We start from the raw sequence: 16,983 nt of genomic DNA, 5'->3' as shown, positions 1-16,983 counted from the left end.
TCAGACTTGATTGCCTCCTGTATCCCAGGTGCTGCATGACTTTAGGGTTCAGCACTTCCCATTAATATTATCATCATTTTTTACTACAAATTTCCTTGAGAGTATCTTCGGTTATGAGATAATTAAAGATATATAGGAGTACCCCACATATACAGTACCTATTTCCTATGTTCTACATTTTCCTTGACTTTCAGCTGAACCGTTGTTCCAGCCACCACTGACTATCTCCAGTGGGCGGAACATAATGAACAATGGTGCGATTTGAGGTCAAAAGAAATGTGGAACTCTGAAAATAGGTGCTGTATATCCTGGGCCCTCCTAGAGTATCTAGAAAGGTATATCAATACTAGAGTATATAGAAAGGTATATCTATACTAGAGTATCTGGAAAGGTATATCTATACATATTGATCTCATAATCATTGTTACAATCAAGGTAACCTGCCAATCAGTATAGCATGAACTGTATGCAGGAGGCCTAAGTATCTTCAAACAATAGAACATTCACGTTATGCGTAACATGTAAATATTTGATGACTGTTGTGCTCTCATTATCTTATCTTCAGCATGATACATGATAATACAGTAGATAACTACAGTGTAATGAACACTTGCCAGTACTCACTAATGACCCACATGAAGACAGAAACTCAGAAGATTAATTGATCTGTATATTTCATGGGATCCTCTTCAGCTGCTGAAAAGGATACCAGAAGGGGACCGAAATATACAGATCAATTAATCTCCGGAGTTTCTGTCTCCATGTGGGTTTTTATTGAGCATAATACAGTAGATTGACATGAATGTATTTCAAGTATATATTTATATATATATTGCAAAATGATTTTATGCAATAGTTTAATCCCTTCTCTTGAAAATCTTTTAGCTATCAGGTTTGCTGCCACGCTGATACTGCCTTTGTGCCCAAGTTGCATTTTCCTGTTGCTCACACAAAACTGGTTTGATTTTATGTGATCATAATTTATAAAATACTAGTTTGCTTGAACTGGTTTTCACTTGGCTAACACTTAGGATGTGATTGATTAACACGGGAATTATTTTTATATAGTATTTGTTTTATTCTTTGAGGTATAGTATTATTTAAAACTTAAACACTATATGAATATGAAAAACTAGCATTGATTATAGCAAGGGAATATGGCAGATGATGAAAAGTTTCCATCATTACGAGTCACAGAATCATAATAACACTATTGGAAACAAGCCACGGAACAGGCGGATATTGAACCCATGGTAAAGAGTTGCCATTATGACTCATGAAATCGTAACAATACAGTTGCAAACAAGCCATGGAGCAGGCAGGAATTGAGCCCAGGCCAGTGTGTAAGCCAGTGGCTTACACACTGACCTGGAGTTTTAGGGCTTGTCATGGATTCAGTCTCTACCTGTTTCATGGGTTGATGAAGAGTTGCTTGTTTTTTCTTAGTCATTTCTACCCAGCATCACTTTCAGCCATAGCTTGTTGCTGTGATCTTAAGAGCTGGAAGACCCCAGTTTATGACTTGCTTGTAAAACAGAAACAATTTTTCTATAGAACACAATACAGTGGACCCCCGGTTTACGATATTATTTCATTCCAGACGTATGTTCAGGTGCCAGTACTGACCGAATTTGTTCCCATAAGGAATATTGTGAATTAGATTAGTCCATTTCAGAACCACAAACATACACATACAAACGCACTTACATAATTGGTCGCATTGGGAGCTGATCGTAAACCGGGGGTCCACTGTATTACACTTTTTTTTTTCAATACGTAGGCCATCTCTCACCGGTGACCTACAAAGAACAACAGTTTTTATTTTTAAATTTAGTAATTTATACAGAAGGGGATACAATAGCACATATAATAATTTTTATGCACATTTTAACTGTAGATTGGCAGATACATGTATAAAAATTTAATTGGGTGTTTATAAGATGGAAGCGTCTGTGCTATAGTAGTTTCAACTTCACAGTAGTTAATAGTTCTTAAATTTTAAAAGCCTAAAATGGAATTTTGTTTTACATTGTTTACAATGTGTATCTGAATTTTCCTTCTGCTTTTTTCATAAAATAATGTAATTCTGTGATGCTCAGATCAGGGTATGCATTTACAGGAGGGCCCCGCTTATACAGCAGGTTAGGTTCTGGGCTGCTGTAGGGCCCTGCTTATACAGCAGGTTAGGTTCCGGGCTACTGTAGGGCCCTGCTTATACAGCAGGTTAGGTTCTGAGCTACTGTAGGGCCCTGCTTATATAGCAGGTTAGGTTCTGGGCTACTGTAGGGCCCTGCTTATACAGCAGGTTAGGTTCCGGGCTACTGTAGGGCCCTGCTTATACAGCAGGTTAGGTTCTGGGCTACTGTAGGGCCCCGCTTATACAGCAGGTTAGGTTCCGGGCTACTGTAGGGTCCCGCTTATACAGCAGGTTAGGTTCCGGGCTACTGTAGGGCCCCGCTTATACAGCAGGTTAGGTTCCGGGCTATTGTAGGGTCCCGCTTATGCAGCAGGTTAGGTTCCGCGCTACCACTGTACAATGAAGCATAGCTTTTTTTTAACTTTCAAATGCATATAAAAGACTGATAACATATTTACGTTATCATATATTAAGTGAGCAGCAGAGCTAGGCCTTAAAAAGATGCATATACAGTACACACATTACAAAACATAAAATACCTATGCCCTTAGCTTATAGCGAGTGGTGAATATATTTATTGTAGGAAGTCTGAATAAATGAAGAATGGGTATACATAATTGAAAACTGCTGTATTAGTGAAATACCATAAAGTGAAGCGCTGTAAAGCAGGACCCACCTGTATTATAGTACGTCAAAATTTTCAGCTTCCCTGATTATTCAGGAGCAAAGCTGCTAGCGTCTATTATGCAGGTATTATTAGTGAGTGGATTTTGCATGGAGAGATTTTTTGAGAACTTATTTAAAAACTTGCAAGGCAGTAGAAAATTAATGCTTTATTTCTAGTAAGACTTGTTCCTTATTGCAGTAAAGCTTTAAAATTTTGCTTCAAAAAATATAAATATGCTTTTTATGTCAATTGTGTTTATGATGGATGCGATTTTTATGTTAATTTTTGCTATGTCATGCTGTATACAGGTGGTCGTTCAGTTATGATGGGGTTACACTCTGCCGAACCCATCGTAAGTTGAATATGAATGTGATATACTAAATAGATAACTACTCTCACTGAATAAGTAAATGAGCAAATGATTAACGTAACTAAATACTGTATTTCGCGGCTTATTAGATGCATTTTTTCGATAAATGTCTCCAAAAGCCTCCCTGCATCTTATAAACTGAAGGTCAGTGTGGGGTGGGCTGTAGCTCTCCCAGTTATATCTGATGCCGAGCCATTGAAACTAAAATAAGTCTTATAAGCCACGTCTTATAAGCTGCAAAATACGGTACCTTTATTGAAAAGTAAATAAATGAATACAAGTTACGGACTTGCCGCCTTCATGCTGAGTAATTACCCTAGGTTTCATCTCCAAAGTAATTGCTTTTGTACCATTGTAAAGTCAAAATATCACAAGTCGAACCATGTTAAGTCGAGGAGCACCTGTATACGTATCCCCGATATTGTATATATTTCCCTTATACTGTATATATTTCCCCTATACTGTACATATTTCCTCTATACTGTATTTGCTAAATGCATGTTAGTTGTATTTTATTGAAGAGCATTTTGCATATGAAGAGCTTTGCCTGAGTTTCTTTGACATTGGTCATTTATACTAAAGAGTTCTGGTTAGATGTACAAAGCAATGTTAATTGATTTAAATAATGTATATTTTGGCAAGTCAGACCTCCTTATCCTCTGTCTATATTCATATCTTTCAGTCTCGCTGATTGAAAATGTGTGGATGACCTAGTCACTTACTCATTATTATGATAAGTGAGAAACAGGAACTTTCACATGTCCTCTCAGCAATAGACAGAAAGCAAGTGAATATAGAAGATAAAGAAGATAATGAGTGATAAACAGATTTTATGCATTGCTAAATAACAAAAAGGCACAATACTGTGACTGGAACAGCACACAAATAATCCACACATAGGAGAGAGGAGCTTACGACGTTAGTGTGACTTTATAAATGGTCAAAGTCAGACCGAAACGTCGTCGTAAGCTCCTCTCTCCTATGTGCAGGTTATTAGTGTATTTTATGCATTGCTTCTTGATGAATTGTAGCCTATTGTAGTTTAGAATTGTTTTCTTTGAATACTGAGTAATGATAAGCATCAGAGAACAAGCTGGTTTCTTGTTTATACTGATTTGTAGTTACAGGAGCAGATCTGTACTCATGGTAGTTACTTATTTGTGGTTACCTGTTTTAGTTGGCAGGGGTAAGCTCTAGTTCTTGGTCCCACCTCTTAGCTTATGACTGGGTGATGGGATTGAGCCTTGTCATGTCTGTTGTTGAGTTTCTGTATGGAGTTTGCTTCTTTGTAGTCTTCAGTGCCTGTAGTTAGATGAATAGAACTGTCTACCTGGAGAGTGTTCCGGGGGTCAGTGCCCCCGCGGCTCAGTCCATGACTAGACCTCGCTGTGGATTAGGGACCGATTCACCAGGCCTCACCGTGGATCAGGGACTAATCCAACAGGCCTCGCTGTGGATCAGGGACTGATTCACCAGACTGTTACTGCTGGCCACACATAGTAGTGTACAAACCACAGCCCGGCTGTTTAATTTTGATGTGCAAGGATGTTGTGGGTTTAAATCTGAACTTATCTAACTTGAATCCAAGGTTTCATTTTCTCTCTTAGATTTTTTATTTATTAACACATTGGCCGATTCCCACCAAGGCAGGGTGGACTGAAAAAGAAAAACTTTCATCATCATTCACTCCATCACTGTCTTGCCAGAGGGGTGTTTCACACTACAGTTATAAAACTGCAACATTAACACTCCTCCTTCAGAGTGCAGACATTGTACTTCCCATCTCTAGGACTCAAGTCCAGCCTGCCGGTTTCCCCGACTCTCTTCATAAATGTTACTTTGCTCGCACTCCAACAGCATGTCAAGTATTAAAAACCATTTGTCTCCACTCCTATCAAATACGCTTATACACGCTTGCTGTAAGTCCGAGCCCCTTGCACACAAAACTTTTACCCTCTCCCTCCAATCCTTCCTAGGCCAACCCCTACCCCGCCTTCCCTCCACTACAGATTTATACACTCTCGAGGTCATTCTGTTTTGTTCCATTTTCTCTACATGTCCGAACCACCTCAGCAACCCCTCCTCAGCCCTCTGGATAATAGCTTTGGTAATCCCACACCTCCTAATTTCCAAACTACGAATTCTCTGCATTATATACACACCGCACATTGCCCTCAGGCATTACATCTCCACTGCCTTCTCATCTCTTAGATATGTTCTGTAATTTATTTACATTCTCTTCTCAACAAGTCGGTCGTCTCCCACCGAGGCAGGGTGACCCAAAAAAAAAGAAAGAAAATCCCCAAAAAGAAAATACTTTCATCATCATTCAACACTTTCACCACATGCACACATTATCACTGCTTTTGCAGAGGTGCTCAGAATACAACAGTTTAGAAGCATATACATATAAAGATACACAACATATCCCTCCAAACTGCCAATATCCCAAACCCCTCCTTTAAAGTGCAGGCATTGTACTTCCCATTTCCAGGACTCTGTTTATATATTCTTTTTTAACACACCTGATGTCTCCCACAGTGATGTGAAAAAGAATTTAAAGGTTTTCTTGTTTTTAAAGGGAAGGTGTTACTATCCCCTTGCTTGCAGTGTTTTATTCACCTCTTATGACACACATTATAGATTATCTGATAAAATTCTACAAACCTCAGAGGGAAAATTAAAGATCTGGAGTTAGTTATAAATAAAAGGTTCACAAGAAGCAGTTGAATGTTTACTACTGCTGAATTGCAGTATAAACTTACATTGACCCTTTCACTGCCGGTCCCATAATATTATGCCAGAATTCTAGTGGCATCAAATCTTGCAGGAGAAAGCTGGTAAGCCTACATATGAGAGAATGGGTGTGAGTGGTCAGTGTGCACGGTATAAAAAATTCCTGCAGCACGTAGTGCATAATGAGAAAAAAAAAACTGACTGTGTTTTTGGTTTTAAACAGCAAATTTGCAGTGTTTTCATATGGTATTTATGGTTGTATTCTCATTTTTTCTTGGTCTCATTTGATAGAATGGAAAATAATTTGCAGAACTAGAGATGATTTTGAATGGTTTATGGGCTAAAAGTACAGTACCTTGAAATTGAGCTCAAAGTAGAGGAAATGTTTGATTTTTGCTGACGTTCAAGAATAAACAGATCACGTCACACATCCAATACACTTCAACTAGTGGGTCTAATATTGTTTCACAAATCTTCTATTTTTTGTGTGAATAAAAATCCAAAATGGAAAGCAAACGTATAATAAGAAGGACCTGGAGACGTGACTAATGCACAGAGAAAACATTGTTTTAGTTCTTTATTTTTGCAAGTACATGATACAACTTATACAGACTATAGCTGACATCAGTGATATACTATATAGAAAGTCCCTGGTTATGGAGAGCATTTTCCTCAACTTAGGTTGATTTTGTCCCCAGGATGCAACCCACACCAGTTGGCTAACACCCTGGTACTTATTTATTGCTACGTGAACAGCTGTAGGTAATTCTTCTTTCAACACACCGGCCGTATCCCACCGAGGCGGGGTGGCCCAAAAGGAAAAACGAAAGTTTCTCCTTTTACATTTAGTAATATATACAGGAAAAGGGGTTACTAGCCCCTTGCTCCCGGCATTTTAGTCGCCTCTTACAACACACATGGCTTACGGAGGAAGAATTCTGTTCCACTTTCCCATGGAGATAAGAGGAAATAAACAAGAACAAGAACTAGAAAGAAAATAGAAGAAAACCCAGAGGGGTGTGTGTATATATATATGCTTGTACATTGTAGATGAGTGGTTCAAAGAACCGACATGTTGTTAAATTAGACACATGTGCAACTCTTGGGTATCTTTATTGAGGAAACGTTTTGCCACACAGTGGCTTCATCAGTCCATACAAAGGAGAAACTTGAAGAACAGGAGGAGAATGAGGTAATCAGTCCCTCAACCTTGAGTCGATGTGGTCAGTCCATCAATCTTGAATAGAATACGGCATATAAGCGGAGAAGCAGCTTGTAAACCGTATGGCAGGAGAGGTGCAGCAGTCATAGGTGGTGTCACATTTGTCCAATATGGAAGTAGGTCGTGCCCAAGGGTTAGGCAAGCGAAGAATTCCTAAGTATTAAGATACCAAGAAGTTGCAGTGTCTGACAGGATTGTAGATGAGTGGTTCAAAGAACCAACATGTTGTTAAATTAGACACATGTGCAACTCTTGGGTATCTTTATTGAGGAAACGTTTTGCCACACAGTGGCTTCATCAGTCCATACTCAAGGTTGAGGGACTGATTACCTCATTCTCCTCCTGTTCTTCAAGTTTCTCCTATGTATGGACTGATGAAGCCACTGTGTGGCGAAACATTTCCTCAATAAAGATACCCAAGAGTTGCACATGTGTCTAATTTAACATGCTTGTACATGTATGTGTAGTGTGACCTAAGTGTAAGTAGAAGTAGCAAGACATACCTGAAATCTTGCATGTGTATGAGACAGAAAAAAAAAAAGACACCAGCAATCCTACCATCGTGTAAAACAATTACAGGATTCAGTTTTACACTCACTTGGCAGGACGGTAGTACCTCCCTGGGTGGTTGCTGTCTACCAACCTACTACCACAGGACAGTAGTACCTCCCTGGGCGGTTACCTACTACCACAGGACGGTAGTACCTCCCTGGGCGGTTACCTACTACCACAGGACGGTAGTACCTCCCTGGGTGGTTACCTACTACCACAGGACGGTAGTACCTCCCTGGGTGGTTGCTGTCTACCAACCTACTACCACAGGACAGTAGTACCTCCCTGGGCGGTTACCTACTACCACAGGACGGTAGTACCTCCCTGGGCGGTTACCTACTACCACAGGACGGTAGTACCTCCCTGGGCGGTTACCTACTACCACAGGACGGTAGTACCTCCCTGGGTGGTTGCTGTCTACCAACCTACTACATAGGAGCTGTAGGTAATATGTATTAAAAATACTGAAAACTCAAAAAATCTATAACAGAAATAGTCATTGTGAAACCACAAGCAAAACTGCTCCTGTATCTATAAATTAGTAGTGAATGACAAATAGATAATGACAAAAATATAATAAAAGGCATATGCTGCAAATGAAAGATTTCTAGCTTACTAATACAGTAAAAATGTCTTTCTCAGTATAACAGTAACATTTTTATTATAATCTTCATTTTTGAAGGAATGTAATCCTTTGTAATAGGTCAGTAATAAGTTTTCTCTAGTCTAATATACAGTAAATGGTTACATTGTCTGAACTCTGTTTACAGTAATGATCACTTTTTCCTGTAGTACTATACAGCAACTATTTTCAGTGTTCCATGTTTTTTTTTGTGCTTTCAGTTGAGCCATTGTTCCACTCACCAGTGAGTCAACAACAGGTGGAACAATGGCTCAGTCTGATGCCATTGAAAACGTGGAATACCGAAACAAAGGTGCTGCATATGCAGGGACCTCCTGCAGTTATTTTTGTATAATTTAAATCTTATTTATAATGAATGTAAAATGATTTTGTAATTTCTACAGCGGAAACTGAAATACAGATGATTGACGATCTACCTGAGGGAGACTATTACCCCCCGGTGGATGGGGTGGTACAATCTGCATCTTCATCTCCTCGGTGTAATACCCTCACCGGTCACAGGTCACCCCCCACACACCACAAGGCTACAGGCATCAAGAAAATTTTCACCAGGTCAGTTTATGCCATTAGTACACTAAGAGATAACACAGTAAGTGTCAAGGGTCCATCTGCCTCCTGCCATACATAAGGGAGATTACCAGTAGACCCCTGGCTGTATTCAAGAGGGAGCTGAAGAGACAAATGAAGTCAGTACCTGACCAGACGGGCTGTGGTTCCTCCGGCAGTCTGTGTATGGCTAGAACTACTGCTGGACAGTCCGACTTGGCCCAGTTCACTTCACCGCACTCCAGTACATTATCAGTTATCCAGTGCCATCAGGATGAAGCTGAAACAGATTTTTAAAAGCAAGATAATCCACAGTATCTATTCAGATTCTCTGTACTGTGAAAAAAAATAACGTTAAGCACCAGACCTATAATCTTAATAATAATAATCATTATATCTACAAGTACATGCAACTTATACAAACCATAGCTGACATCAGTGACATACTGTCTAGAAAGTCCCTGGTTATCCAGAGCATTTCCTACAACTTGGGTTAATTTTGTCCCCAGGATGCCACCTACACCAGTCTACTAACACCCAGTACCAAATAACAGATCACTGGATAATACATAATATACTGTACATATATATAAAACATCTGATAACACTACATAACAACAATCTGCTCTTACTAAAAATTATGACAAATGGTTAAAATGTAATATGTTGTAATTTCAGTACCTTTGGAGAAGTTTGAGTTTGCTATTTTGCTAGTTTTCTATTGTTATTTAGATATAATTTATATACAAAAGAAAACAAAATAAAAGTTTATTTCTTTGCAAAGATTACAATGTGTATTTACATTTCATAATTTGATTGGTACAAAGAAAGCCGCTATCATGCCGAGGCATCTCGGGCAAACTTAACCTAATACACCTACCATCCGACTTACGACCTGCTTGACTTACGACCACTTGACTTACAACCGTGTTTTTTATGCCAAATTTCTGGGAAATAAACAACTATTTATGTTGTACACAGTGTTTATCCTAAACCTTACAGTATAAAATACAGTACTAACAACATAAAAAGTAAAGTAAAACATGAAATACCAAAATAAAACAATAAAATAAAGTCATTACAAAAATGTTTTGTTGAGATTCATTAGTAAAGTTCGACTTACGACCATTTCGACTTACGACCGGTTTCTCGGAACTCTGTCGTAAGTCGGATGGTAGGTGTACTTAGACTACTTAAGTCTAGATAGGTAAAGAGTGGTAAATTTCATATATTCAATATTTTCCTTTATTATTAATATGAGGTAGTACAATTTATGATACAAACATACTTTTTCAGGTTTGTAATAATGGTTTAATAGATAAGGGATAATAAAATATTTGAGAGAGTTGCTTCAAATTTGGCTAGAGATTAGCATAGTGTGGGTATGGTTATTATTGAGAGAAGAGATTATTTTTCCTAGGTAGTAGGTTGGTAGACAGCCACCGCCCTGGGAGGTGCGTACTACTGTCCTGTCAGGTGAGTGCAAAACGGAAACCTGTAATTGTTTTACATTATGGTAGGATTGTTGCTGTCTTTTTTCTGTCTCATAAACATGCAAGGTTTCAGGTACATCTTGCTACTTCTACTTACACTTAGGTCACACTACACATACATGTACAAGCATATATATACACACCCCTCTGGGTTTTCTTCTATTTTCTTTCTAGTTCTTGTTTATTTCCTCTTATCTCCATGGGAAAGTGGAACAGAATTCTTCCTCCGTAAGCCATGCGTGTCATAAGAGGCGACTAAAATGCTGGGAGCAAGAGGCTAGTAACCCCCCTTCTCCTGTATACATTATTAAAGTTAAAAAGAGAAACTTTTGTTTTCCTTTTTGGGTCACCCTCCCTTGGTGGGATACGGCCGGTTTTTGGAAATAATAATAATAATAATAATGGTGGTTGGGGATTTCAATGCTAAAGTGGATAAAAATGTTATAGAGGGAGTAGTAGGTAAATTTGGGATGCCAGGGGTAAATGTAAATGGGGAGCCTTTAATTGAGCTATGTGTAGAAAGAAATTTGGTAATAAGTAATACATATTTTGTGAAAAAGAGGATAAATAGATATACAAGGTATGATGTAGCACGTAATGAAAGTAGTTTGTTAGATTATGTATTGGTGGATAATAGGTTGATGGGTAGGCTCCAGGATGTACATGTTTATAGAGGGGCAACTGATATATCGGAGAATTATTTAGTTGTAGCTACAGTTAGAGTAAGAGGTAGATGGGAAAAGAGGAAGGTGGCAACAACAAGTAAGAGGGAGGTGAAAGTGTATAAACTAAGGGAGGAGGAAGTTCGGGCGAGATATAAGCGACTATTGGCAGAAAGGTGGGCTAGTGCAAAGATGAGTAGTGGGGGGGTTGAAGAGGGTTGGAATAGTTTTAAAAATGCAGTATTAGAATGTGGGGCAGAAGTTTGTGGTTATAGGAGGGTGGGGGCAGGAAGAAAGAGGAGTGATTGGTGGAATGATGAAGTAAAGTGTGATAAAAGAGAAAAAGGTAGCTTACGAGAGGTTTTTACAAAGCAGAAGTGTTATAAGAAGAGCAGAGTATATGGAGAGTAAAAGAAAGGTGAAGAGAGTGGTGAGAGAGTGCAAAAGGAGAGCAGATGAAAGAGTGGGAGAGGCACTGTCAAGAAATTTTAATGAAAATAAGAAAAAATTTTGGAGTGAGTTAAACAAGTTAAGAAAGCCTAGGGAAAGTATGGATTTGTCAGTTAAAAACAGAGTAGGGGAGTTAGTAGATGGGGAGAGGGAGGTATTAGGTAGATGGCGAGAATATTTTGAGGAACTTTTAAATGTTGAGGAAGAAAGGGAGGTGGTAATTTCATGCACTGGCCAGGGAGGTATACCATCTTTTAGGAGTGAAGAAGAGCAGAATGTAAGTGTGGTGGAGGTACGTGAGGCATTATGTAGAATGAAAGGGGGTAAAGCAGCTGGAACTGATGGGATCATGACAGAAATGTTAAAAGCAGGGGGGATATAGTGTTGGAGTGGTTGGTACTTTTGTTTAATAAATGTATGAAAGAGGGGAAGGTACCTAGGGATTGGCGGAGAGCATGTATAGTCCCTTTATATAAAGGGAAAGGGGACAAAAGAGATTGTAAAAATTATAGAGGAATAAGTTTACTGAGTATACCAGGAAAAGTATACGGAAGGGTTATAATTGAAAGAATTAGAGGTAAGACAGAATGTAGGATTGCGGATGAGCAAGGAGGCTTCAGATTGGGTAGGGGATGTGTAGATCAAGTGTTTACATTGAAGCATATATGTGAACAGTATTTAGATAAAGGTAGGGAAGTTTTTATTGCATTTATGGATTTAGAAAAGGCATATGATAGAGTGGATAGAGGAGCAATGTGGCAGATGTTGCAAGTATATGGAATAGGTGGTAAGTTACTAAATGCTGTAAAGAGCTTTTATGAGGATAGTGAGGCTCAGGTTAGGGTGTGTAGAAGAGAGGGAGAATACTTCCCGGTAAAAGTAGGTCTTAGACAGGGATGTGTAATGTCACCATGGTTGTTTAATATATTTATAGATGGGGTTGTAAAAGAAGTAAATGCTAGGGTGTTCGGGAGAGGGGTGGGATTAAATTATGGGGAATCAATTTCAAAATGGGAATTGACACAGTTCCTTTTTGCTTCTAAACTGTTGTATTCTGAGCACCTCTGCAAAAGCAGTGATAATGTGTGAGTGTGGTGAAAGTGTTGAATGATGAAAGTATTTTCTTTTTGGGGATTTTCTTTCTTTTTTGGGTCACCCTGCCTCGGTGGGAGACGGCCGACTTGTTAAAAAAAAAAAAAAAAAAAAATAATAATAATAATAATAATAATAATAATAATGATAATCTTTATTTCTACCAGTACATGTGCAAGGCATCTAGACCATAACTGACATCAGTGACACTACTATATAGAGAGTCCCTTGTTATGCAGAGCATTTCCCGCAAATTAATTAATTATTTCTTTGCACAATATACAATGTGTGATTTTCAAGTTATAAATTATTGTTTAGTACACATGTTATTAAATATGTTAAGTACAAAGAAAGCCACTAGCCTACCTGGCATTTTGGGCAGACTAATACTCATGTTTACACAGAACTCAAAGCTAGACATAGCATATTAACATAATGTGAGCACATTCAATGTTTTAATGGTTGTGAGGATTGCAGATATTAAAAATAAGATTATGTATATTGTTTTCCATATGTTAGTGAGAGTGAGAATATGGATATATAGATTTGACTTATTTACCTGGTGTTGGGATATGTTAGGGAGAGAAGGTGTTTTTTAACAGTAGTTATGAAGATGCCGGCTGAGACAGTGGCCCTGGAGATTTCTGGCATTAGGTCACTTTTGTCTCCAGGCTGTGACCCACACTAGTCAGCTAACAACATGTTTAGGTTTAAAATAGTTAATATGGCAAAAAAGCTTTGCCCAATGTATTGTTTACATAATTACTCTTGAAACAGGTTGCGGCGTAGTAGTTCTGGTCATCTAGAGAGCGACTTGGGAGATGGAGACTTCAGGCGCGGGGGAATGAGAGCTACTGCTTCAGCTCGCCTTGGCTGGACATCTCCCACAATCTCTTTTAAAGAGTATGCTCTCCATTTATTTTCTGTAAACAAATATCATAGATTAACTCTAGTAGACTGGTTGGCCATGGTAGTCCTTACATGTGCTACTGTTGTAATTATTGGTTGGCCATGATAGGCCTTGGAAGTAGTACTACCATAGTAATTATTTGTAGATAGAGGAGTTGGTCATTGTAGGCCTTGGAAGTGTTACTGTGGTAATTACTTATCTGTAGCTAGTAGACTAGTAACATTTATTAAGGGATTCGGGAAAACCAGTTAGTCAGTTTTGAGTCCTGAGGGTGGGAAGTATAATGCCTGAACTCTGATGGAGGAGTGGAGATATGTTGCAGTTTTTGAATTGTAGCGTGGGCACGCCTCTGGCATGACAGTGACGGAGCGAGCGATGATGAAAGTGTTTCTTCTTTTTTGGGTCACTCTGCCTTGGTGGGAAATGGCCGATGTGTTAATAATAAAAAAAGCTGGTAGACTGCTTGGCCATGTTAGGCCATAGATGTGCTACTGTGGTAATTACTTATTTATAGCTTCAGAAGCAAAGTGAAGTTTGTTCTGTTTTTACTATTTAGTCTAGAGATAAGTTTTGGTTGTATTAGAGTGGGTGTCCATGCAGGGAAAACTTAGATGTTCAGTGTATTTAAGTCATCCTTGATTTAGCTTCAAATAGAAATACAGTGTAACTTGGGTGAGCATGTTAGATCAAAGTTAGTGGAGGCAAGAGATTTTATGACTTGATGAGCTGTTGGAGTGTAAACAAGGTAACATTTAGAAAGATTTCAGGGAAACTGGTTAGCTAGACTTGAGTGTATTGGTGGGAAGTACAGTACCTGCACTCTGAAGGATGGAGGATGTTGATGTTTAAAATATCATTGGAACTGTCATGGTGAATGTGTTTTTTTTTTTTTTAGTGAGAGACAGTAGGTGTTTAAAAAAAAAATCCTTTCATATGTTATACTGTGCTTTTTTTTTTTTAGGCCAAATGAAACTTTTAGCGGATGGAGCATTGAAACAGTGGAAGGATGGCTTGGAGCTCTTGGACTGAGTCAGTACTGTTCAGCTGTCCGTACTTGGTCATCATCTGGTCACCATCTGTCTAAAGCCACACCACAACAACTGGAACGAGAGCTAGGCATTCGTCATCCGCTACATCGAAAGAAACTTCAGTTAGCAATTGCAGCAAGAATGTCAGGGGAGCAAATAAATACACCATTATCCCGACTGGACCATTCCTGGGTATTACGCTGGCTGGATGATGTGGGTTTACCACAATATAAAGATTCCTTCAGTGAGGCTCGTATTGATGGTAGAGTTCTCAACTGCTTGACATACGATGATTTATCTTTCCTTCGCCTCTCGAACCTCTTACATGTCACATCCCTCAAGCGAGGTATTCAAGTAAGTGCATTATACAGTATGAATATTGAAAAATATAATGAGAGTGAGTGTTGATGAAAGTGTTTCTTCTTTCTTGGGTCACCCTACGCCAGTAGGTGATGGCCGGTAAGTTAAAAATAAAGAAGAAGAATTGTTTTATTAAAGTTATTTCTTCAACAAACCAGCTGTATCCCACCGAGGAATGTTACGGTTAGTTGACTACAATTTTTTTTTCCTGTATACTTAGCAGTAAAATATTTTCATATAGTCGGACTTGAGTCCTGGAAATGGGAAGTACAATGCCTGCACTTTAAAGGAGGGGTTCGGGATATTGGCAGTTTGGATGGATATGTTGTGTATCTTTATACGTATATGCTTCTAAGCTGTTGTATTCTGAGCACCTCTGCAAAAACAGTGATTATGTGTGAGTGTGGTGAAAGTGTTGAATGATGATGAAAGTATTTTCTTTTTGGGGATTTTGTTTCTTTTTTGGGTCACCCTGCCTCGGTGGGAGACGACCGACTTGTTGAAAAAAAAAAAAAAAACTTAGCAGTAGGTGTAAGACTAAAGAATTTATGTATGTAAGGTTAAGGAGCATAGGGAAGGTGAGAAGAAACTGGGTGTTGCCGCTGAACTATATGGAACACAACAGAAGGCAACATCAGTAAGAAAAGGAACTACAGTGTGGGGTTAATAATGATAGTACAAACAAAACAAGGTATTGAACACTGAAAATTATGTATTTGAGAAACTTTGAAAGTGACAGAGTAATAAGGAGAAAATGGAAAGCAATTATATACCTGAATTGTTTTATGTAATAATGAAACACTATCTTTTAACCTTAAAAAATATGTATCGAATATAGGAACACTGGAAAGGTTATATTTGGAACTGTCGTATGTACTTGCCTCTGGCAAAACAGTGATAGTGTGAATGATGGTTTAAGTGTTTCTTTTTCGCATCACATTTCCTTAGTGGGAGACAGTTTATATATTAATTTTTTTTTTTAATCAGTATTGTTATATTTTTGAAATCCTGCCAGTTTTGCAAATTATTGTAATCATAACTAAGCGCTAAACCCATAAGGGTCATACAGTACTGGGAAATTATTGATGTTGTGTAAGCATTCAAGTTATTTGTTAAAGATAAGGTTTGTAGGAGGTTTATGATAATTTCACTAGTTTTGTTATAATATAACTACGATTTATCAAAATTGTTATTCACACATATGCAGTATAATGTGATCCTTTATTGACAACGTTTCACCCACACAGTGGGCTTTTTCAAGTCACACACAGATCTGTTTGTGACTTGAAAAAGCCCACTGTGTGGGCAAAACGTTGTCAATAAAGGATCACATTATACTGCATATGTGTTTATATTTCCACTGTGTCGGTATTTAATACCATTTATTTCCATTGTTATTCACTTTTTTTAGGTTTTACGAGAGCATAACTTTGATCCCTCTGTGCTGAAGCGCCGTTCAGTGCCAGATGAAGGTCAGAGAATTAGAACGGCGGCGGAAGTTGCCCTTTGGACGAACCACCGGGTCATGGAGTGGCTACGAACTGTTGACCTCTCTGAATATGCTCCCAATCTAAGAGGCTCAGGTTTGTTAAATGCAAGATACCGTATTTTGCGGCTTATTAGACACATTTTTTCTTCCATAAAATGTCTCCAAAAACCACCCTGCGTCCTATCAAGTGAAGGTCAGTGACAGGAGCTATAAGTTTGGGGTGTGGAGTGGGCTGTAGCTCTCCCAGTTACGTCCGATGCCGAGCCATTGACACTAAAACAAGTCTTATAAGCCGTGAAATACGATAGTTCTGCCGTGAAATACGATAGTTCTGCATTGTCTGTTGTCTTATAAGAACTTTTTTTGATAGTTTGGTAAAGCACAAATTTAGTACAGGTGCTCCTTGACTTACAATGGGGTTGTGCTCCAATGAACCCATAATAAATTGATAAATTGTAAGTCAAAAATATAAGTCGAATATGAATATATGGTAAATAAATAAGTAAATTAATTACTACTGTCATTGAGTAAGTTTGTAAACAAGTAATTACTGTAACTAAACACCAGTAATGAAAAGTAAATACAGTGGACCCCCGGTTAACGATATTATTTCATTCCAGAAGTAT

At 38.4% G+C, this 16,983-nt stretch overlaps 1 protein-coding gene across 9 annotated transcripts in view; it reads left to right on the top strand.

Annotated features, from left to right (window-relative positions):
• Positions 1 to 16,983, top strand: part of LOC128701729 (Liprin-beta) — a 144,086-nt gene that overhangs the window by 107,519 nt on the left and 19,584 nt on the right. For all 9 annotated transcript variants that reach the window (XM_053795616.2, XM_053795612.2, XM_053795615.2 and 6 more), the window contains 4 exons: positions 8,711 to 8,879; positions 13,348 to 13,473; positions 14,442 to 14,862; positions 16,280 to 16,451. In XM_053795616.2, coding sequence (XP_053651591.1) covers positions 8,711 to 8,879; positions 13,348 to 13,473; positions 14,442 to 14,862; positions 16,280 to 16,451 — 888 coding nt within the window. The remainder of the gene's footprint in view (positions 1 to 8,710; positions 8,880 to 13,347; positions 13,474 to 14,441; positions 14,863 to 16,279; positions 16,452 to 16,983) is intronic.

This window comes from Cherax quadricarinatus, chromosome 96, assembly GCF_038502225.1.
Source record: "Cherax quadricarinatus isolate ZL_2023a chromosome 96, ASM3850222v1, whole genome shotgun sequence".
NCBI classification, from domain to species: domain Eukaryota; kingdom Metazoa; phylum Arthropoda; class Malacostraca; order Decapoda; family Parastacidae; genus Cherax; species Cherax quadricarinatus.
The sequence above is the reverse complement of the archived record's forward strand: the minus strand, read 5'-3'. Positions and strand labels throughout refer to the sequence as shown.